This window comes from Macadamia integrifolia, chromosome 3, assembly GCF_013358625.1.
Source record: "Macadamia integrifolia cultivar HAES 741 chromosome 3, SCU_Mint_v3, whole genome shotgun sequence".
Taxonomy (NCBI): domain Eukaryota; kingdom Viridiplantae; phylum Streptophyta; class Magnoliopsida; order Proteales; family Proteaceae; genus Macadamia; species Macadamia integrifolia.
The window spans coordinates 2,934,119-2,957,735 of record NC_056559.1 but is presented as its reverse complement, the minus strand read 5'-3'; the positions used below and the strand labels follow the sequence as shown (position 1 = coordinate 2,957,735).

The 23,617-nt window shown below is 39.1% G+C and overlaps 1 protein-coding gene across 1 annotated transcript; it reads right to left on the bottom strand.

Moving 5' to 3' along the window:
• Positions 1-1,196: 1,196 nt before the first annotated feature.
• On the bottom strand, positions 1,197-22,548 carry LOC122073743 (mitochondrial outer membrane protein porin 2-like). Its single transcript, XM_042638367.1, has 6 exons — positions 22,312-22,548; positions 22,155-22,222; positions 2,501-2,611; positions 2,311-2,397; positions 2,018-2,226; positions 1,197-1,921 (listed from the first exon to the last, which is right to left on the bottom strand). Exons 1-6 carry the CDS (start codon positions 22,358-22,360, stop codon positions 1,615-1,617), a joined length of 831 nt encoding a protein of 276 aa, XP_042494301.1. The 5' UTR covers positions 22,361-22,548; the 3' UTR covers positions 1,197-1,614.
• Positions 22,549-23,617: the final 1,069 nt, after the last annotated feature.

Here is a 23,617-nt window from a genome sequence, read left to right as displayed (position 1 = left end):
AACTAACAAGCATAAAAAATAATAACTATTCTTGAATGATAAAATAACTCACAAAACAAGTGGATCAAAAGAATACCGTACTCATCTTTATAACCTATGTCTATGTGACAAATATAGGAGAAGCCACAGTATCTTCCCTTCTCTTAAAAAGATGTGATCACACCGCTACCCACACATTAAGATCACAAAAGAAAGCACCGTCTCTTCTTCCCTTTTCTTCTCTCCACTCTTTGTTTCTCACATCACGAGGAAGACCCAATAAATTATTGGGGTCATGCGAACACGAACATAAAAACAACAATTCCGCATCAGATGTGAATAGTTTAATGTGAAGGATTATAAGGACTTCGACACTCTCCCTAGTTGCTAGCTTTTAAAAGTGAGTTCTACCTGAATCCCAACAGATGGTATCAAAGCTCGGGTATAAATCTAGTGGCTTGATCATAATAGCTGTTTCAGTTCAATACAGATATAATTGGAGCTGCAAGACTGGGTGAGCTTGTATCACCATTGATGACTGGCCTACCATTCCAGATTTCTCTGTTTCTTGGCACTGAAAATCAGGGTGACACTACGCCGGCGCCCATAAGTCCATGTCTAAACAGCATAAACAAAGAATTTACCAGGATATCTGTTGCTCCGACTGCTGCAATGTTTCAGATTGCACCCTTAACAGGCTTTCGTCATGTAAAACCAGTACTTGCTGCTTCTTTCCAAAAATTCAATCTGCTGCTATGTCATGGGTCATTAGTCATGACTTGAAGAAAATTTCCACTTCGATTTCCGGAGGACTACATGCAATGTAGTATTGTACTCTTGCGTTGTGAATGCTGTTGAAAACGAAGCTCTTCAATCTCCTTTTACCCCCTTTCAGTCCCAAATACATGCTTGCAATAAGTAATGCACTAAGAATAGAATCCAGAATACCACGAGGAGCAGTCAATCTTTATAGCCCGATCTGTGAGCTAATACCCACAACATTACCTACAATATCTAAACGCAGCATTTCAGCGATCCATGTGTGCAAGGAACACAGACAACGTAAGGACCTTTCAGCTGGAATAAAATTCATTAATCAATATTAAGACCTGAAAGCTAAGGCATCCCAACTTGTAGAACCCTGACGTCAACCAGAGATCATGGCCCAACACAATCCAAGCAGGTGATGGTAAACAAAGGTCTCTGAGAAGCTTGCATACATATTAAGATAGTTTAGATAAATCTCGTATAGTTTCAAATGCAGGCATAAATAACAGACTGAATAAAATTGTCTAATCAGGCCTGATCAACCTGCCTCCAATAATTTTGGATGGGCTGGTGAAATATTCAATTGAATTAAGGTCCTGATGGCAATGGTATCAAAATAAAAGACAACCAAAAAGATAAAAATGATTTTACAGATGAATCCATATCAAAACTGACTGCTTTAAAAATATAAAACAGAAATAGGGCCAAAGCATCCGATTGATAAATCCACAGCCAGTGGAAACATCGGGAGAAAAATAGAATTTATATTTGCAACTATTTATTCCCCTATCCCTTCCAAACAAGCACTAAGGCACTAACAAAATCAAGAAGCATTGAGAATACCATCAGAACAAATCAACAGGCCACTCAAGGCTTCAGAGCAAGGGACAACCCAAACCTAGGATTATTGTCCAAAGTCTTGGTATCAAACTCACCAGAGACTGAAAGGACCGACTTGGGTTTGAGCTCATGCTGAAGGAGGGCCCCAAGTTTCCCATGGTTATTGAGCCTTGCCTTTATGACTGTCTGAGGATCAACAGCATATGATCCTCCAACAGTGAATGTGTTCTCGTTCAGGGAAAACCTTCGGGTGATATCTGCCACCCCAGCACTCCGCTTCATCTGATCCAGATGGTAAACGTATGATGCCTTCAGTGTGTCTCCCTTGTCAGACCTGGCAAAGAAAGAAAAAAAGTGGAAGTATGTGTTAGAAGGCAATGTGGTCCTCCCTTGTCATTTCTGTCTGAGACCTAGGGGCTCAGTGACTCACAAAATCATTGAAAAATTGGAGTCAGGCTGTGTCACGCTAAAGCCTGCATTATACTTGGTAAAACTACCCGACTTAGCCTCATAACCTGCCTCTGCACCAAAAGCGAAGGTAGGAGTGCCAACAGTGGCTGAAAGATCAATTATTAGGGACTGGTTCGGGGCAACAGCTGTAGTAAAGGTTGCATGCTCATGGAAGTACTGCACCTCAAGCTGCATCAGAAATCAACAGAATACAGCTATTGTTGAGAGTTCTGTTACAAAATTGTGGACAGTTTAAGACAACAACCTCATTACCTTTCCTGAGTTGTAATCAGGCAGTTTGAATGAAGTAATGGTCTTCGTGGATGGCAGAATCTCTGCGAAAGTAATGGTTGTTGAAACCTGTCAATATTAGAGATAAAGCATGAGCTCCAAATTAAAAAACAAGAAGTTACATTTTCTTTATTGTGACGACAAGTAAAAGAAAGGAATAAAGAAAACGCACATTTGATTCTGTGTCAAATTTTATATCAATGAGAGCATTCTTGTATTTAAATTGTGTGGCCACATCCCCTGTAGACAGTCCACCCTTTTTCACTGCAGTTGATGTAAGGGCCTGAAAAATAAAACAGGATTTAGTTGCTCCCCTCAGTTAATATAGACTACAAACATGCAACTAGACATTGAAAATTAGAACAAGAAGAAAATCCACAAAGATGGGTCGATAACCAAACTTTTGGGGAACAAAGAATAGAAAGACAAGCCGAGTATCATGATTAGCAAAATCTCAGTAGGAAAGTAAAACAAAAAGGATAATTGAATAACATTGACAAAGGTTCACTAAGTTATGGAGCCAAGTTTAATGACTGCCTCGATGACATCGCAATGAATGATTTAAGGTGGTCTCGAGTCAAGTTTACCTGGCATAACTGTAGAAGCGGCTCTGATAGAGTTGCATGTAAGTTGGAAAGAGCTCTCGTAAACAAGGCCTGACTCTACCTTTCTCTCCTCCCACGCTTCTTTTGATCTCCCAGGCATCTCAAATCATATCCCCAGCTCTCCACATCCAGCCTTTTATCTCTTTTGGGCCTAAACCCTTCAAATTCTTTTGATATATAGTCCCCCCACCCCCCCCAATCAAGATTTTCTTCCTTTAGAGAGATTTGCTTGAGCTCTGCTGGTCCACACCTTCTCATCCCCCCTTTCACCTTCTCCAAGTAGCTCAAAAATGTCAAAGCTGCTCTTAAATTCTAGAATTCCAACTCCTTCGGAAACATCTCTTCTCTAGTTTCTTCCCGCAAAGATAAGCTGGAAGTCATCCAGTCCGAAGTTCAAATGGATGTTTATAACCCTATTCCTTGCCAATGATGAGAAGCTCCCTTCCACTGAGCTCTCCTCCTTGATAGCTCAAGAGGAAAGCTTTCTCAAGCAAAAATCTAGGATCAAATGGCTTGAGCTTGGTGACTCCAACTCTGCTTACTTACATCGCTCCCTCAAAGCTCGATCCAATGCCAACTCCATTCTTAGCCTTGTAATCAAGGATAGTTCCACCATCTCTTCCCTAATACATCAAATCGGAGGAGGCTGTAAATTTCTTCTCTAATCTCTTCAATCCACCCACCCACCACCCCTTCTCCTCCTTATCCCCATCTCCTCCTCAAAAAATCATCCCTTCTCATCTTTGGCCCCACTCCAAGCTATTCCCTCTACTGAAAAAATCTTATCGGATATCCACTCTTTTAAATCCAATAACTCTCCCGGTCCTGATGGGTTTAATATGGTTTCTTCACATCATGTTGGGATATCATTCATGAGGATCTTATCAAGGCAACCCGTAGCTTCTTCTTTGACCCTATCAAGTCAAAGGAGTTGATGTCAACATAACCGTAGTTAGTTTTATTCTTACCTTGGTTAAGCATTATCATTTACTATGTACCGTTGTAAATCTTAAAGACAGGGACGCTTAGTCAGCGTATCTTGTAGATAGGGATGCTTAGTCAGCATTACCCTACTTCCCTTATTTGATTTATTGTAGTCTTCTTATAAATAAGAAAAACCTCTGTCATTATTAACAAGTCAAATTATTCTCTGAATCTCTAATTCTCAACTTGGTATCAGAGCAAAAAAAAACCCTAAAAGTTCTTTTTCATTTTATTGGCTTTCTTCTCCGCCCCTGGGGGCCCTTGCCTCCTAGTCTAACATGGTAGACTACACCTCGTTCTATACAAACCTAACCCTAACTCACCGCTCCTTCCCTTGGAGCCTACATCCGTTGTCACTGAAACTTCCTGCACCTTGCCACTGTCTGCTCTTCCTCACACCCTACTGCTGGTTGTGCCTCGTCGTCGCCTACCACTGCTGCTGCACCTCTCATCACTACTGCCGCCTACCACCACCTGCTGTCGCTGCCTACTGCCGCCTATCACCGATATTACGCCACTAGATGTGGCCTGCTGTTGCACCTCTCACCATTGTCGCTGCCATCACCTGACTGCACTACGCCTACTTGCTGCAGCCATCGCCTGTTGCGGCTGCATGCTTTCCTGCGCCTACCTGTGTTGTACATGCCTACACATGCTTGTGCCTACGCCTATTGCTGTCGTGATCTCTTTCCACGTGTGCTTTCTCTCACCTTTAAGCTATGACTATTGTAAGTAATGATGCTAAGGATGTTGTGGTACCTGTTGAGGCCCCTAATGGACGCCGTTCAAGTACTCGGACCACTCTTCATCTTGGACCCATCAAACTTAATGGTCAAAACTACCTCACGTGGTCTTGTGCATTTCTTCTTACTATTCGTGGGAAAAACTCTTGTATTCTCACTGGAGAGACTCCTCAACCGACTGATCCTACCGCCGCTACAATCTGGTTAGCCAATGATGACATTATTATGTCCTTTCTGATAAATTCTATGGACCTCGCTATTAGTCCAAGCTTTGTCTTGTTCAACTCTGCTAAGGATCTCTAGGATGCAGTGAGGCAAACCTATTCTCAAGGAAAGAACTATGCCCAAATCTATGAGATTCACCGTACTGTTCGTTCCAGCACTTAGAAAGGCCGTCTCTTTTTGTGTATTATTCCACCTTATGCAGACTCTGGCTACAACTAGATTTCTATCATCCAGTCTCTATGGTCTGCCCTACCGATGTTGGTACGCTTCAGACGGAGCGTGAAATAGAATGGGTATACAACTTTCTAACAGGTCCCAACCTCAAATATGATCAGATCAAGGTATAGATATTGGGTCGTGAGACTTTTTCGACTCTTCTCTAGGCATATAACTTGGTTCTATCTAAGGATCATCGTCACTCTATTATGCTACCCTCTACAGCTTCTGTTTGGTCTGCACTATTGGCTACTCCAACTGCAAACACCCCATCTAAGAGTTCTACCCCTCCTCGGAAAATTGTTCAGTGTGATTATTGTGATCGCCCTCACTATACCAAGAAAACATGTTGGAAGCTTCATGGTCATCCCAAGGGTGGGCGTAATAGCAAAACTGGAAAACAAGAACCCAAACCCACCTGTTTGAGTTAGTTGACAGTGCCTCCATTATTGCATCGTTCTCTCCATATCAAATGGCTCCCTCAAGTAACTAATGACACATTTAGGCACTCTCCTACTCTTCCAATGTCCAACCTTGCTTAAACATGTAATTTCCTTGTTTCATCATCTTATTCTCCTTTATGGTTACTTGATTCGAGTGCCACTAATCACATGACAAGTAGCTCTAAGGTCTTCCATACCTATATTCCTTGTTCCAGTTGGGATAAGGTACGTGTGGCTGACAATTCCTTGTTCCCCATTTCTGTAAAGGTTCTATTTCCTGTACCTCTACAATTTATTTTCCATCTATGTTGCATGTCCCTAAATTATATGCTAACCTTGTTTCCATCTATCGCTTAACTAAGGAGTTGAATTGTTCTATTCACTTTTTTACCCACTGCCTTTTTTAGGATCTGGTGACGGGTGCAACGATTAAGTATGATCAAGTCCTTCATAGGCTCTACTACTTGAATTCTCAATCGGCTATGCCTCCTCCTGTGGCCGCGGATACTCTCCGTTCTGACAACTCTCTCTCTCTCTCTCTCAACTTCACCAATGGCACCATCGTTTGGGACAGCATTCTTTTCATATTTTACGTCGCATGTTTCCTACTTTAGTTAAACATTGTGGTTTGGACCAACTTAAGTGTGTTGCATGTGAGTTTGCTAAACATATACACACCTCTTACTTTCCTACTGAAAATAAAAGTGATTCATTTTTCTATAATTCATTCAAATCTTTGGAGTCCTTCTCAGACAATTGATAGGAATGGCTTTCGTTGGTTTATTACTTTTATTGTTAATTGTACTCGTCTGCCATGGGTATATCTATTGCATAATAAGTACGGTGCCTTCTCCTGTTTTAAATCTTTCTATGTCATGCTTCGTACCCAGTTTGATGCCACTGTACAAGTCCTTCGTAGTGACAATGGCACTGAGTATATAGATAGAGAGTTTTAGGAATACCTTGATTCTCAGGGCATTCTCTCCCAAACTTCTTGAGTTAGGACCCTTGAACAAAATGGGATTCCAGAGCACAAGAATCATCATCTCATTGACGTTGCTCGGGCTCTAATGTTTGCTACTGGTGTTCCTAAATATCTCTAGGGCGATGTCGTTCTTATTGCTGCCCACCTTATTGACCGGGTGCCCTCTAGTGTACTTAACTTTAAGCCCCTATTTCTTTTCTCCCTGATTCTACAATTGTTTATAGTCTTCCTCCTTGGGTATTTGGGTGTGACTGTTTTGCCCATAATTCCTCTCCTTCAAGGTCTAAGCTTGATCATTGGGCTTTAAAGTGTGTTTTCCTTGGTTACTCGGCTTCTCAAAAGGGGTATAAATGTTACCACCCTCTTACTCGCCGCTTGTATATCACCATGGATGCCACTTTTTATGAGTCTGAGGAGTATTTCACGTCACCTCTTCAGGGGGAGAGTCTTAAGAAAGAGACTCCTTTTGTTATTGATACATCTCCTATTCAGGGTATGCCTCCCGCTCAAGGGGAGCCACCAGATCAACCTGTAAGAGATGTGATCACTTACACTCGAAGATCCAAGGAGCAAGACACCACTGGTAACCAGCCATACCTTTCTGAAGCACCTCCATCGGATCCACCAGTATCAGGTAATGCTTCCTCATACAATATTGTACCTCTTACTTCTTCAGAGTCTCCCATACTTGATATTATACCTTTGCTCCTATAGTGGATGATCTTCCTATCGTTGTTAGAAAGGAGTCCAATCCTGTACCAAGCATCCCATCTCTAATTTTGTTTCCTATACATCTTTATCTCCCTCCTATAAGGCCTTTGTTTCTTCATTGCCTTCTGTGTCTACTCCATAGGGTTGGAAGGAAGTCATAAATGATCTGAACTGGAAAGCTGCAATGGTTGAATAAATGCTAGCATTGGATAAAAATGGTACCTAGGAACTTGTTTTTCCTCCTTAGGGAAAGAAATTAGTTGGGTGTAAGTGGGTGTTTACGGTCAAGCAAAAGGCTGATGGACAGTTGAGCGATACAAGGCATGCTTGGTGGCTAAGGGCTTTACCCAAACCTATGGGATTGATTACCAGGAAACCTTTGCTCCAATTGCAAAGATGAACTCTATCAGGGCATTGCTAGATGCCAAGAATGCATTCTTAAATGGAGATCTTAAAGAGGAAATTTATATGGATGTTCTTTCTGGCTTTGCCACTCCTTCCAGTGCCGAACGTATCTGCAAGTTGAAGAAGTCGTTGTACGGCCTCAAGCAGTCTCCTAGGGCATGGTTTGACCGGTTTATGAAAGCTATGATACACTTTGGATATAGACAAAGTCAAATTGATCACACCTTGTTCACAAAGGCGAAAAGTAACCAGGTCACCGCTCTAATTGTCTATGTTGACAATATTGTTATTACTGGTAACAATGATGAGGAGATCTCCCACCTTAAGGCCTTACTAGCAACAGAGTTCGAGACTCAGGACCTAGGACCTCTTTAGTATTTCCTTGGGATTGAAGTGGCTAGATCTAATAGAGTTATTTTCCTTTCCCAAAGGAAGTATGTTGTGGATCTCCTAAGTGAGACAAGTATGGTTGGGTGCAAGCCTGTTGATGCCCCTATGGAGGTCGATCATCAGCTGAGCAATGCAATGGGTGACTAATTGATAAAGAGCAGTACTAGAGACTTGTTAGCCGTCTAAACTACTTGTCCCACACCAAGCCCGATATTGCTTATGATGTGGGTATTGTCAGTTGTTTTCTTCATGGTCCCAGGACACCTCACCTTGATGTTGTGCACTAGATCCTACAATACTTAAAATCCGCTCCTGGATAGGGTATTTTGTATTCTAATCAAGGGCACTTGAAGATTGAAGCCTTTACTGATGCTGATTGGGTTGGATCTATCGATGATCAGCGATCTACCTCTGGGTATTGTACTTTCATTGGAGGGAACCTTGTTGCTTGGCGTAGCAAGAAACAATCTGTGGTATCACGGTCTAGTGCTGAATCTGAGTATTGCGCAATGGCCCAAGGGATTTGTGAGTTGGTTTGGCTTGAGAGCCTACTAAGTGATCTCTGAATTAATGTTGAAGGTCTTATGCATCTATATTGTGATAACAAGGCAGCCATCAACATTGCTCACAACCCCATTCAGTATGATAGGACCAAGCATGTTGAGATTGATACACTTTTTAGTACCTCTACCGATATGACTGGTAAGTTAGAATTATTTTCTTTATTGTCAATTGTTCCTTACTCATCTGTAATTCTTGCTAATGGATCTTCTACCCATGCAACTGGTGATGGTACGGCTTCCCCTATTATATCCATGATCTTGTCATCTATTCTTCGTCTACCATAGTTAACGTTAAGTCCGTTATCTGCCAGTCAACTTACTAAATCTCTTAACTGTTTGTCACCTTTCATACTTCTTATTGTGATTTTTAGGATCTCTAAACAAGGACAATTGGTTGGAGTGGGGGGAGGGGGGGAGGGGGCTTGAGCAAGGTGGACTCTACTACCTGAATTACATTGCACTCTAATGCTGCTGCTACTACAACGGATGTCCTTTCTCCTCTCCAATGGCATTTTCGACTAGGGTATCTATCTCCATCCAAGCTTCAAAATATAGTACCTAGTTGTGAATCTGTGCTCTCCTTGAGTGTGAAGCCTATGAACTCGGGAAGCATCATCGGTCATCCTTTTTTACTCGTAATGTGTCTAGAAGTCGGTCTTTATTTTCATTAGTTCATTTTGATATTTGGGGTCCTGATGGGAAGCCAAAAGGGGAGGGGAAGAATCAAAGCAACAGCCTAACAGGGGGGAAAAGAGGGGTTACACATACTAACACACTCACGTGGAGCTCAACCAATCCTTCATTCAACTTCAAATCTGAATTCCCTATTGGTTACAAGCAATTTATATGAAAATAAAAGACAAAGGAAATCAACTGAAATAGAAACTAACCTAATAAGAAGACATGCCCTAATAAGCATGGTTCAAGGTTTCCACCGATACCGTCGAAATTTCCCACATTTCCACGGTATCCCAGGACTCTGATACCAAATACCATGTGACTTTAAAAGTCACCGGTTTCGACCAATATTGACCAAAATTCCCACATTTCGACTAAAATGTGGTCATGGTTCACCTGCAAAATTTCGAAACCTTCGACCGCATCCCCAAGGGTCGAAATGATGTCCTGTGACTTTTAAAAGTCACAGGTTTCAACCATGTTTCGACATGTTTCAACCGAAACATGGGAAATTTCAACCAAACCAACTGGTTCAACCCTACCAGGTTCTATATAAGTTAGTTTGAAAAGAAACCCAAGCCTTCTTTAGCTGAATTTGACCCTCTCTTCTTAGATTTTTCTCCTATGAGTGGGAAACTTGGGGAAACAATGGAGATTTCCATTTTTTGCCTAACAAAGTTAAATCTAAGGGTGGTTCTTGCTTCATCTACATAAGAAAGGCAGCTTTGACCAAAAAGGTAAGTCCCAACTTCCCCAAAAATTATTTTTTTATAGAATATACTTTTATAAATAGAGTAGAATTATGTAAATTTTTTATATGTTACTTAGGACTCGATCTACGCATTCATGGTGGCCAAATTTTTTTTTCTTGCATGTTAAATTTTTTTTCTTTTTTTGAAAATGCATTTACCTACAACATATTTCAGTCAACAACTCAGCGTAATGATTGCCGAACCTTTGGTTCACCACACAAGTATGACTTAATGTATTTTTTCTATGAAACTACTGATGTAAATGTGTTTGAAATGTCCAAAATAGGATGTACACAAAAAAAAGGCAAACAAAAAAAACATTGTTTGGGGGTCGAAACCTAAGTTTCCACTAAATCGAAAAAAATTTCTTGGTTTCCTCCAAATTTTCCAGATTTCGACCGAAATTTTGGTCTCCCCAAGGGTCGAACCCCGATACCTTGAACATTGCTAATAAGAAACTAATTCAAAAGGAAACCACACAAACCGACTAACTCCTACTAACACTCCTACATTCCTACTTCTTTGGAAATAAAGAAAATAAAAATTAAATACAATAAAAAACTCCTTTCCAACCCTTGTTGGACCAAAACCTTAGGCTGGACCGCTTCTTCTTGGCTCTTAGTTTCCAAAGTCGGTCTTGTTGGTTCAACCAGGCAAGTGCAGTTGTATCTGTATCAACTCTCGTCCTCTAAAAAGAACCCGACTCCATCAAGTAAGAAAAAGGACCAAGTAGAGCATCTGACAGAATACAATGAATGAGGAACAATCCCACCATCTTCTTGAGCTTAATTTCAGGTAGATCTTTGGCATGATGAAACTTCAGAGCCTTGTTGTCGTGCTTGAAAGCATAAGTGCTAGCATAGCCACAATGCTAAACTTTCTTGTCAAATAACCACGGCCGACCAAGAAGGAAATGGCACGCCTTCAGAGGGAGGACGTCACATTGGGTTGTATCCTTAACTCCACCAATGAAATATGTGACTAAACACTTATATGTGATATTGAGACTAGCGTTGTTCACCAAGAAACTTTTTAAGGATTTAGATGTGGCCCTGTCTACAATCCCAGCTTACGAACAACATCCTCAAAGACAACATTAGTGCAACTACCTCCATCAATGGTCAAGGTTAAGAATTGGTCATTGCACTTCACACAGGTCTGGAAAATACTACTACGGAACCAATATTCATCTTCAGTGACTTTCTGAGTGGTCAACACATGACAAATAACACAAAAAGGATGTGGATCCTCATCATTGGGAGTGTCATGGACTTCACATGATGCACGCTCTTCCCTTAAATCAACAGTTTCAGAACCAAGTTGCTCTTCGGGACTATAAGGTATAGGAGAATCCTTATCAAGAAAAGTAACCAAACGGCTGGGACATTGAGCACTGATATGTCTGGATCCATTGCAGAGTAGCACCGAACTGTAAACTTTGTTGCCTCAGAAGGTCTATCTGAACCGCGTCGAGGGGGAGAGTACGGACAAGTAGGCCGTGAAGACATGACAGAAGCATGTCAAGATGGAGAATACGGCCAGCTAAGTCGTGAAGATGCCATAGATGAAGTACTAGCTTGTGGTTTGTTGAATGATTTTTCTTGGGGAGATGATTGTCGCTGAATAGAACTAAGACCCCTAGGAAAAGTATTTGTGAATGGCCTCCGATTATATGGGCGTTTTAGACTTTCCTCAACCGCTATTTCTACGACATCTTCCATTGTAAGCAGTCGACTAGATGCAAGGGCAACACTAATTTGAGGGTACAAACCATTGCAAAATCATGCCACCAATACTTCTTCATCTCACTCAAAAGTCAATAGCAAAATAATAAAATCTAGCAACATACTCTTCAATGGTCAGATTGTCCTATTTCAATTGTGCAAACCCAAGGTGCATGCGCTGCTTGTAATCAGGAGGTAAGAATCTTCGGTTCATGACTTCATGCATTTCAGCCCAAGTAGCGACTAATCCAATGCCTAGTTGATGGATGGCCTTAGGGAAGAAGAGAAGAACTAGAATAGAAGGGAAAGGAATGGGATCACACAATCAGACATTGCACAAATCCAACCAAGGAGGGAGAAATCGCATAAAGAAAGGGGGGAAGGGGAATCACCCGCAGCCCTAAGGCTCTCAAACATTTAAACTCAATTCATCTTTTCAATCTGTTTTCAATCGTTGGTTACACATATATTTAAATGAAATAAAACTGCTAAAACTAGAAACCAACTCTAAATAAGAAAGTAACTCAATCTAAGAAACTAATATCTCCCTACGTATCCTACTTGAGATAAAAGATTACATAATATTCCCAAATAAATAAGATTTCCTAAAATCCTACTAGACCAAATAACCAAATATGAATTAAACACATCTTCGTCTGAAAACCCAGATGGGTATGAATCGGTCCATGGGTACGAATCTGCATCAATTCCCCTCGGTGTTGAGAAAAACTCGTCCATGAGTTTTGCAGAAGGGTAACAATAAAAGCTCACGAGCAGGGTGCACCGTGCACTGCTCCTTGTTTGCCATGCCAACAAAATCCAAGATGTGAACCTTTGAAGGTGCATTCAATTCCAGAAAATGATGGGGGAGAACAAATTGATGATGGTGACCAACTGTCACTGCACTGATGTCCATCACTACTTGATCCAAAATCTTCTTGTCCTCTGTTACCGTTATTAATTGGTCCACATGTGTTTCCATATTTGATCCACTTTCTAAGGATTCTACAATGTTTGAAAATTTCTCATAGAAGGTGTTATTACTACCAGCAATCTCTCAAACACTTAAATGGAGACTAGAAAGTTTTTCTTGTAGGGTATAGAGATCATCTCTAATCGAAAGGAGTAAAGTGTATCGATCAACCACCATGATGTGCATAAAGAATGGCAATATTGAAATAAATGGAACTTTAAAGAGGAATGGCCAAATGGTAATAAAATGGAGACATTTAACTAAGGGCCACAATGGTAATTAGAAGATATTCAATTAGCAACACAAAGTAAACATAACACATGTGGGAAGGGTATAATTGGAAGCAAGTGGAAAATAAGGATAAGGAAAATAAAAGGTAAAGAAAGGGGCAAAGTTGGAAAATCAGAAAAGAAAAAAAAGTACATTAGAAAAGGATTATCGGGGTGGGATTTGGATTACCGACATAAGGGGGAAGTCTCTCTCCTTGAAGATGGAGACTAGCACCAGCAGGGAATCGATGGCATCCAAGCAGTGAAGGGGGAAGTCGGAAGCAAGTATGTCTCCATCTCCAACCAAGGAGGGAGAAATTGCATAAAGAAAGGGGGGAAGGGGAATCACCCACAACCCTAAGGCTCTCAAACATTTAAATTCAATTCATCTTCTCAATCTGTTTTCAATCGTTTGTTACACATGTATTTAAATGAAATAAAACTGCTAAAACTAGAAACCAACTCTAAATAGGAAACTAAATCTAAGAAACTAAAATAAACTAAGAAACTAATATCTCCCTACTTATCCTACTTGAAATAAAAGATTATATAATATTCCCCAATAAATAAGATTTCCTAAAATCCTACTAGACCAAATAACCAAATATAGATTGGACTCATCATCATATGGAAACCTAGATGGGTATGGATCGGTCCATGGGTACGAATCTGCATCACTCGGGTTCGGTTATGTTGCTATTGCTTGAACCACCAAACTCAATCTGTGCCTTTCAATTTAGCTTATGCAAATAAGACCTTTTGGGCCACAGTGAATCCGTACCATCTGAAGAATGTCTCTAACTGTGAATCCAGTCAAGATACAGCTCTGGATTGTTATCTCCATAAAAATGAAGGACATCCAGTTTTGCTACTCATTCTACTCCATCATCATATCGACCAATTCTATATGGTGGTGGATGTGGTGGTGGTGTATGATGTATTGGTGGTAGTGGTAGTGGTAGTGACAGATCTTGTGAGTGGTGTTGGAACAATCCCCGGATTGAATGGGACTCATTCCCCAGAGAACATGAAAAAGGCTTCTAATTTTGGTATATTTATGTATAGAAAATGCTCGTTTTGAACCTCTCACAGGCTCGCTAAAGCTTACCTCTTGCACCCCCTATCTATTGCCACCAATCGATCAATAGAAACTTTTATAGATTCTATCACTTTGTCTGAATGGAAGTGACAACGGTAGTGAGGGCATCAATTTTGGCATAAGTTTGTCCCTTGTAGGAGTTGAGTTGCTAGACAACTTCATGGTTGGCTACCATGGTGAAGATAAGCAAAGAATAGTCACAGGTAATGGCGGAACAATAAATATATGGAAATTTATGATTATAGTGGCAAACTAGTAATTAAATTGAGATCCCTTAATGAGTGGCAAAATGGTAAATATAAGGAAATGCATTTAGAAACACAAGCTATGCACAAAGAATGCGATAAGGGTAGAATTGGAAGCAAGATAGCAAATAGGACAGACTATCGTAAAGAGGAAAGGCAAGGGCAATATGGGAAACCAAAATACTTAGAGTAAATAGGAATCATGGGTGTGGGGTTCTAATACCGAAAAAAGGAAAGAGGTCTGCTCTACCGTGGAAATCAACGAATAAGAAATCAGTAGGAAGAAACTAGGCTGCAACAGAGGAAGTGAGGGATTGATGACTTCTTGGAAGGGAGCTGCCTCTCCGATTGGTAAGGCGACCTGCGGCGGGAAGACGGAACACCGAGAGAACCAGATACGTAAAAATTTGTCTATTGTTCTCTGCTACTTAATCTCTTCTTCTACTTCTTCTTTCTCTTCGGCTGCTTCCCTTTTCTTTTCTTTTTTTATTTCTGTTTGGTCGCTACTGTCGAAACCATAGGACGAGGAGAAGGTTCCAATTGAAAGTCACAAGGGTGGGGTTGGGGTTTCAGCAGGTTTGGGTTTTTGCTGGCGGAAGCCTAGGAGGAAGGGGCTCGATTGAAGAGTCACAGGGTGGGTTGGGCAGGGTGGGTTGGGGTTTCGGTTGGAGAAGGGAGGAGTTGATTCTCTCTCTCTCTCTCTCTCTCTCTCTCTCTCTCTCTCTCTCTCTCACTCAGTTGTTTACAAATAACATTTTTTCTTAATGGTTGTTCTTAGTATCGGCAAAAACCAGAACAAAGAATGGGAAGAAGATGGGAAGGAAAAGAGAACGAAGGAGAGGATCCTTCGGCTTTGTTACCAAGTTGATGGGAAGCCGAGAGGGGAGGGAAAGAATCAAAGTAACAGAGGGGAAAAGAGGGGAAACACACACTAACATACTCACGTAGAGCTCAAACAATCCTTCATTCAACTTCAAATCTGAATTCCCTATTGGTGTAGGAAAATAAAAGACATAAAAGGAAATCAACTGAAATAGAAACCAACCTAATAAGAAGACAGTCCCTAATAAGAAACTAATTCAAAAGGAAACCACACAAACCAAGTAACTCCTACTAACACTCCTATGTTCCTACTTCTTTGGAAATAAAGACATAAAATAAAAGACAATAAATAAACTCCTAAATAAATCACTTATAATCCTTGTTGGACCAAAACCCTGGGCTGGACCGGTTCTTCTTGGCTCTTGATTACCAAAGTCAGTCTTGTTGGTTCACCCAGGCAAGTGCAACTGTATCTGCATCAGGTCCTTGTGTCAAAAATAGGTTAGGTTTTCTTATTTTGTCACCTTGTGGACGATCATTCCTGTTTAGCATGGGTGTATTAGTTGAAAGATAGTTCAGAGTTTTTATCTGTTTTTAAATATTTTGGGGTTGTTGAAAAGAAAAAAGAAAAACAAACACTTATCAGAGATTGCTCGTCTCTCATCATAATTCATATGTATGTTCCCAAGACATTTTTTGTGTGATGTTATTCTCAAGGTGCCTGATGAAAACACGGAAAAACAAAGGAAGATCCAAGAGAAAGGGGGGTTGGGAAAAAAGGGTGGAAGCTAAACAACCACATCACTTTATTCTCATTATTTGAGTAGTAAGACCCATTATTGTCAAAGATTGGATAGTTCTGTAAATAATGCTGGTCGAAGTCATTATTTCAAAGGTCTAATACTTAGAAATCTTCCGTTTCTGTCCCCATAAAACCACCTAATTAATATCTTCCATTCTGTCCCTTAAAACCAACTAACTAATAATAGAAGGGGTTACAGCCCACAACTATCTCATCTTTTTTCACAGTGGCTTGGCTGGCTATAATGCAATTTTCAAGTAGTAAGCCGAGACGCTTATCTTGAATGGCAGCAGTTAGATGCCTTCCAATCTTGAAATGGGCAATGATTTCCTAAGCATGCACAGTTACTTGAATGTGAAACACTGAGATGGAAGGCTGTTTTTCTGTTGCATCAAATGTTTTTGGCTTAAGGTTTTAGAGGGCTGAGATTTGGAATTTACGTTGTTTTAAGGTTTTTCATCATTGTGTAGTTCTTTTTCTTTGCTTTGTAGTTATTTTTTGAGATTTCATGGACATTCAAGCAATCTTCCTAGTTTCCGGTGAGATCTTCAACCCTTCAGCCAAATGACCACCATTGGCCTTTGATTTGAGGTGTTGTGGTGGAAAAATGAACGGTACAAAAAAGCAGGTTACAGTAGCCAAAGTTCATCTGAATAGGGGTCAATCAGAAAAACCCAAATATAAATACATCATTAACTCACATTCTTCTTGGCTGATATTGATCCCATAGACCACTGATTACCCCCTCCCAGGTTAGGTCCTCCACCAATGAGGATTAAGGATGCTAACCATTTTGGTGTAGATTTGCTTTGTAAGACTAAATTTACTTTAGTAGTATGCATTATGGTCATGAGACTTGGCCACTCATCATAGGCCAACAGAAGAATGAAATATGGACAACAAAATATTGTTCAGCTTCAATCCAACAGGGCAAATAGGGTGGTGGTGTGGCACATCTTTGGTGTAAGTTTGCCTTTTACAAGTAAATTTACCTTTTACCCATATATACTGTAGTGATAAGGACCACTAACACAAAAATAATTCAAAATCAGTTGCATTATACTCAGGTCTTTGGTTTCCATTAAACCATGAAGCATTACTTTAAATTAACATCCAGCATTATAGTTATCTAAAAATCACCCACCTTTAATCATGCAATAATGATTCTGTAATACCACTGTCACAGAGCATATATGATCATGCTGTTAACCACCTTAGCCAGATTCAGAGAATTCCGTCTGTAATTAGTGTAACAGGAATGAATTGTTCAGGGATCCTTCTAGGTTCCCAAGTTGTTACCAAAAGATCCAACCAAGAATGCATACAGCTATATAGCATTATGACTACTATGTCAAGGAATTCATTGTGCGGGAAGATAATTTAGCTATTCATATTAGCAATATTTCTGTGTTACATAATTTATTACAAAATTCACATGAACAACCAGGCTACGCTAGCATATGCTTCTATATCAAACAGAATAGAGCAATAGCAGAATGTTGACTCCCACTAAGTTCTTTGCAACACGTGGAAATGGGGATTTTTTTTAATTAAATTAAAAAAAAAATCATGTATATTGACACAGTCAAGCAAATAAGTTATCAAGCCAAGTTAATAAGATTTCTTCTATGAAAATTTTGCCTTGGAAGTGGGACACTAAATGTTTGAGAGAAATTAATTTCCTTTAATCAATTTAGAAAATTATAGGATAAAATAACATAATTGGTATAATAGCCATAACAACCCTTATATATTTCTTTTCAAGCGGGAATACATATGCAATGCTTACCTGTTAATTACTATTAATTAAATTAACTAAAAATGTTAATCTTGATTAACTAATGTATTTCATTAAAAAAATACCTGAACTTTCCATATTGATGCACATCATCATTGGCTTTGTTCATTCACCAATGCAAACCTCACAATAAATGGAAACAATTATAGCTATTTGTGTATGACCAGTGATAACATGCACAAATCCTTTTATCAAATGTGCTGGTGCAGACGGATTCTTAAATTCTTCTCTGGAGGTTTTTTCAGAGTGTACAACTAAAACGATCAAAGTTATAAATAATTTAGTAAATTGTAAAATTACAGATATTGGGTTCCTGATAAACTAGAGAATATTGGACACCTATGTAACAAGGACACTTCTTTCCTTGATTTTCTTTGTTGTGTACATGAAGCCAGACATGGGACAATGAACTCACGGTAGTCCAGTGACTTAAAAGAATCACTTTTCTTTTTCTTTTTTCACTCAATGACATGGAGGAGAGAAAACTAAAACCTACCTGCCACAAGTATGCACACGTGCACGCACACACACACACACACACATATATATATATATATATATACACACTAGCAAAATTACACGTGCAAATGCACGTGTGGCTATATGTTGGAGAGAGTGAGAGAGAGAATTGTCTAAACTCATATTGATTGTATTTTATCCTTTAATAACTAACCATTGTAACAAGCTGTATTAAATAGACAACGACCACAATCATGTCACATTGTCAACTATGCACTTACCCTTTAAGTGCATGTTCCTCAATATGAGAATCAGCAGTGGCACATTTATAGATATTTGACAATTGTTGTACCCATAAAAGAACAACAGATATTGCCCAGTAACATCCACCTTGTGACCCAAATCAGATGCAGAGACAAATACTTAAAATGGTCAGGTCATAATCAGTTTCCAACTTTTTCCAAATAGAGCCAACTGTAGTTTGGATGGGAATGGATCATTACGGAAAGGAAGAAAAACTGAAACCAAAACCCTAACAATATTTATTTTTCAAGTGAAACATAACCCTAACAAAGTTGCTCCAATTAGCAAAACGCTAACAATATTTTCCAAGAGAAACAAAACCCTAACAAAGTTAGGGCAATGACCAAAACCCTAACAAAAGCACAGCAATGACCAAAACCCTACAACACTAAATGCTTACAAACAAGCATATTATGAAAACATGATTACTGGACTACAAGTTATGGGTGACAAAGTTATGGTAATGGAGGACATACAAACCCAGGTGGAGGATTCTTTCCACATGTTATGAGAACTTGAAGAGCAAGCGGAAGGAAGATGTTGAGGTTGAAAAACTTAAGCCTTATACTAGTGCAGAGATAGAAACTATCTTGTTTTCCTTATGGGTTAGAATGGAAGAAGATTTATAGATAAACTTGATAAAAGACCCATGACCCGACAACCCAACAAAAAAAAAAATCAAAGATTAGCACCAATTGAAAGGAAACACATAAGGTTTAACTTTGCATTGTTTTTCTCATCCTTAATGTTATCATCAGCATCAAAGAGTGGGTGGGGGTGGGGAGGAGTAGGTATTAGCACCAACAGATAGGAAACCTATGTGAGATTCGCTTTGCAAAATCAAAGGATGCAGATGGTATTGGTGGAAACCGATCCAGATGGTATCATTGGAAATCTATACCAATCGGATTCTCAAGATTTAAATCCCTAAGAAGGAATGCAAAGTTCCTTAGAGTTATAGTTGCTTACCAGAAAATAAGGTGGATCTGCAAATTCTTGATCCGCCCGATCTTAATAGGGATAGCGCCAACCAGAGAGTTACTGCCCACTTCCAACTCAAGCAGTTTTGCACAATTGCCAATCTCATGAGGTATCTCACCCCTTAATGAGTTCTGGCTCAGAAGCTGGAATTGCAATCTAGGTGCATTGCAGATGTCTTCTGGTATGGTGCCTTTGAATCTGTTGTTACTTAGATCGAGCTTGTTAAGATTCCTGCACCCAATAATGGACCTTGGGATTTCTCCAAACAGATTATTACCAGCAACAATTAATTCCTGCAAGAAAATAAGTTTTCCAAGCTCTGGAGAAATTGTTCCTATAAACCCATTAAATGCTAAATTCAGAAGGGTGAGGTTAATACATTGAGACAACTCTACCACAATTTCTCCAGAGATTGTTGTTATCTGCTTCAAAGTATGCAAGGCTACTGATATTGCCAATGGATTTAGGAATGCTTCCTATAAGGGATACAAGGAAAGGAAGGAAACAGTTTTCCTTCTAATTATTCCAGCTCATCAAATTCTCAACCGCTCAACGCCTCTCCTTCTTTAATCCTACGAATTATCAATCAGTTGCCCATTAACTTTGGGATGTAATACACAATAAAAAAAAAAAAGACAAGAAGATTGTGTCCTTATTTATCTCATTACAAGATTTTGCCCTTATTTCTCTCTCTCTCCCTTCAACTCTCTTACAAAATAATTTAAGACAAGAAGTTAATGGGTCTACAGATGAGAAGCAGGGCAGAATCATTAAAGGTTTAGCAGCCTGGATGGCTGGATGTGAAAAAGTTGCACAGTACATTGTTCTCATAAATCAAAATAATGAACATCACAAGACTACAAACTAATTGATTGAAAACCACAGATAACGCACAGGCCAAGGTCTTGCATATGAGCAACCAAAAGTTAAAAAAAAAAAAAAAAACACACAAAGAAACATAGGGGGACATAGATACAGACGTACACTTCTTCTCGATGAGTGGGAAAGTACCATAAGGAACTTTAACATTAACACAAAAACTTTGGGATGTAATACATTCAATTAAAAAAATAATAATAAAAAATAAAAAACTGAACATAAAAGATGAGTGGGGAGATAGAATGGCACCTGTTCTATAAATTATCACAGAGAAACAAATCCCCAATCTTCTTTCTGATCTTAGTAGTCAGTACCAATTATAATAAGATTATGAACATTGTAGTTTAAGATTAGCATCATAAATTCAGAGATGGAATAAACAATTAAATGAGCAATGAACTCTAGATCATACGATCTTTAAAAACTTAATATGCACGATGGAGTAGTGGATTAGGATCAGGAGTCAGACTCATACCAGACGATCCTGATTGATCTACGCTTAAGAGCTTTGAGAGAGAGAGAGAGAGAGAGAGAGAGAGAAGGGAATGTGAGAGATGAAGGTGAGTAAAAAAGAAAGGGAGGAATGTGTGAGAGTGGGAGGGAGAGAAAGAGTTTTAGTAAAAAAATAAAAGTCGTTAATGAGTAGAATCGAGAGAGAGAGAGAGAGATAAATAATATTTAAGTATTATAAAAACATAATAATATAAAGGGTACCAGCAATTTAAGAAAATAAAAAAAGAATGAAAATAATAGATAATGAAGAAGAAAGGACAAATATGTCAAGTGAAAGATTTGCCACTTCGTGCTTTTATTTAATAGTATGATATATATATATATATAGAGAGAGAGAGACCATATAATCATATAAGACACACGAGGTCCATACCAATTCAAAAAGAGCAAAAAGGATGAAGAAAAAAAAAATATGTGATAAGACAGCCAATTGTAGCCAGTTATCTTAAAATGATACACTTGCGTACATTCTATCAAAATATGCACTGATTCAGAACATGAACACAGATCAAAGGTTCAACTGACTTCCCTCGTTTACTGTTAGAGAGGGCCATAACCAGTGCTGGTCTGCCCATGCAAGGTCCTAGGAGAGCTGAGTTTGAAATCGGTTCTCACCTATGGCATTTTTGCACAAAGTGGCCACCCACAAGACTCAAACCCAGGCATTTGCCCTGGCAGCCTGAACCTTTTACCATTGCAATGGCCCCTCATACACTGTTAGAAAACAAACATAAATATTTGATTTTTTTTATTTCCAGTTAAAACAAAATTAATCACGTTTTGATTTGGGAAGCTGGGAGAATGACTGTTTTATTTGTTTCTCAGAAAACGAAACCTCATTCAGATGCAATTCATACCTTGCTGACAAAATTAAGTGATTAAGTGACAGCTTGAGTTTTTATAAGAAAACAATTTAAATGTGTATTCCGTCAGCAAGTTGAAAAATATAACACCCTGACCTAGGGATTACCAACCAAATAAAATTGAGTAATAACTGGACACCAACAATCAATCGAGGAAACCGAAAACGGAGGGAGGGACACAATAAGAAATCACATCACCGAAGGTAAACATATGAAAAGATAATTCAGTTGAATAAGAGGACAGTAAACATCCCACGTGAGCTATTGCAGCAAAAACAATTCACGTGTACCGGAAACACAATCCAGAAAGGCGTGAATGGAAGGCGTAAAGGCTATTGCAAATGTTAGAAGAAGAAACAAAAACAAAACAGATCAGAAGATGTTTCTATATCATACCAATCCGTTTGCGGAGAAGGTCGCGACGGTGAATTTCTGATCACAGCTGAAGTCCTTGGTGAGCAGATCTGCAACTCGAATCAGCGCATGAACCTCTCGATTAAAAAACATCGAAGAAGAAGCATGGAATTCAATAGAAATAGCAAATCACAATCACCTTTGGCTTTCTTGCCGATGTCGGAGAACAGTCCCGGACCTTTACTCATGTTTCTCGAGGGAGGGAGAGTGTCTTGTTAGACGATAATGAATACGAATGAAGGGATTCTTGGAAGTCCAAACTCCAAACCTCCTACCCCACCGGCCACGGATAATAGATCCGAGAAAGAGAGCAAATGAAGGCTTTCGTCCGACTTTCTCAGCCTTGCCACGATAACGAACGAGTTTTACTTTTTCTTCCACCAAAAAACATTTTTATTTTCCATGAAATTAGGGCGTGTTTGATTGCGCGATTTCGTTATTATAAAATTTAATTCATGTGTGACTGCTAATGACCATAATTTATTAAAGATTCAAAGTAATATGTGTTTTATTTTTAACATAAAGTGATTCTTTTGTGAAATCATCTCAATTGAATATCTCATATTAGACTCATGTGACTCCAAGCTTACTATAAAACCCATTTAGTTATGTAATAATCACTTTTATTGGGTTGTGATTCTAAGGTATCTTAGCCCATAGCAACAACTTCATTATGACTTACGCAAAGCAGGCTTGGCTACAAATGAAAGGCATTGCAACTCATTTTTTTCTCTCCCTGCAAATAAAACACTGACTAACAAGGTATAAACTATCTCCCTCATGCTCTCTTTGTAACTCGTCTTTGTTTCTCTCTCCCTCTCTCTCTCTTTATACCTTTTTGTATTTCTCATGTCTACAATAGTTAGGTCTAGATATCGACTTTGAATCTCCTACATTACTCTTATAGGGTTCAGAAGCTACTATGGTTTTAATGATGCCCGTAAGAATCAACGATTATTTTTTTTTAATAACGATCTGAGCCTTGCAGCCCATGGCAATAGGAGTCTGTGGATGCTGCCCTGATTCGGCAAAATCCCTTTATTTTTTGCACTTTCCTCTACTGAAATATAGTTTTCCCTCAAAGCCCTACACCCTTCTCTCATTTTCATAATCAGTGCACTCATAAAAACTCTACTAATCTAGGGTTTCCCTACAAGGGGCATACCTATAATTTATTTGAATTGCATGCATGGAAATGTTGTTGACACTGTATATAAGCAACTCTCTTGAGATGATGTTGCTCACTCTTTCAATTATTTTCTCTTAAAATGTTATAATTGATACTACACATGTGTGAAGGTATTTGGGTATTAAAAAACATAAAATACAGTCTTAACATCAATTTCTAATTGAAATGAACGGTTTATAAAATCTTTCAAATTAAGGGGAAATGAGTGAAATTTTTTTAACATCTAGCAAAAACATGTTATTTGGCCAAAATACAA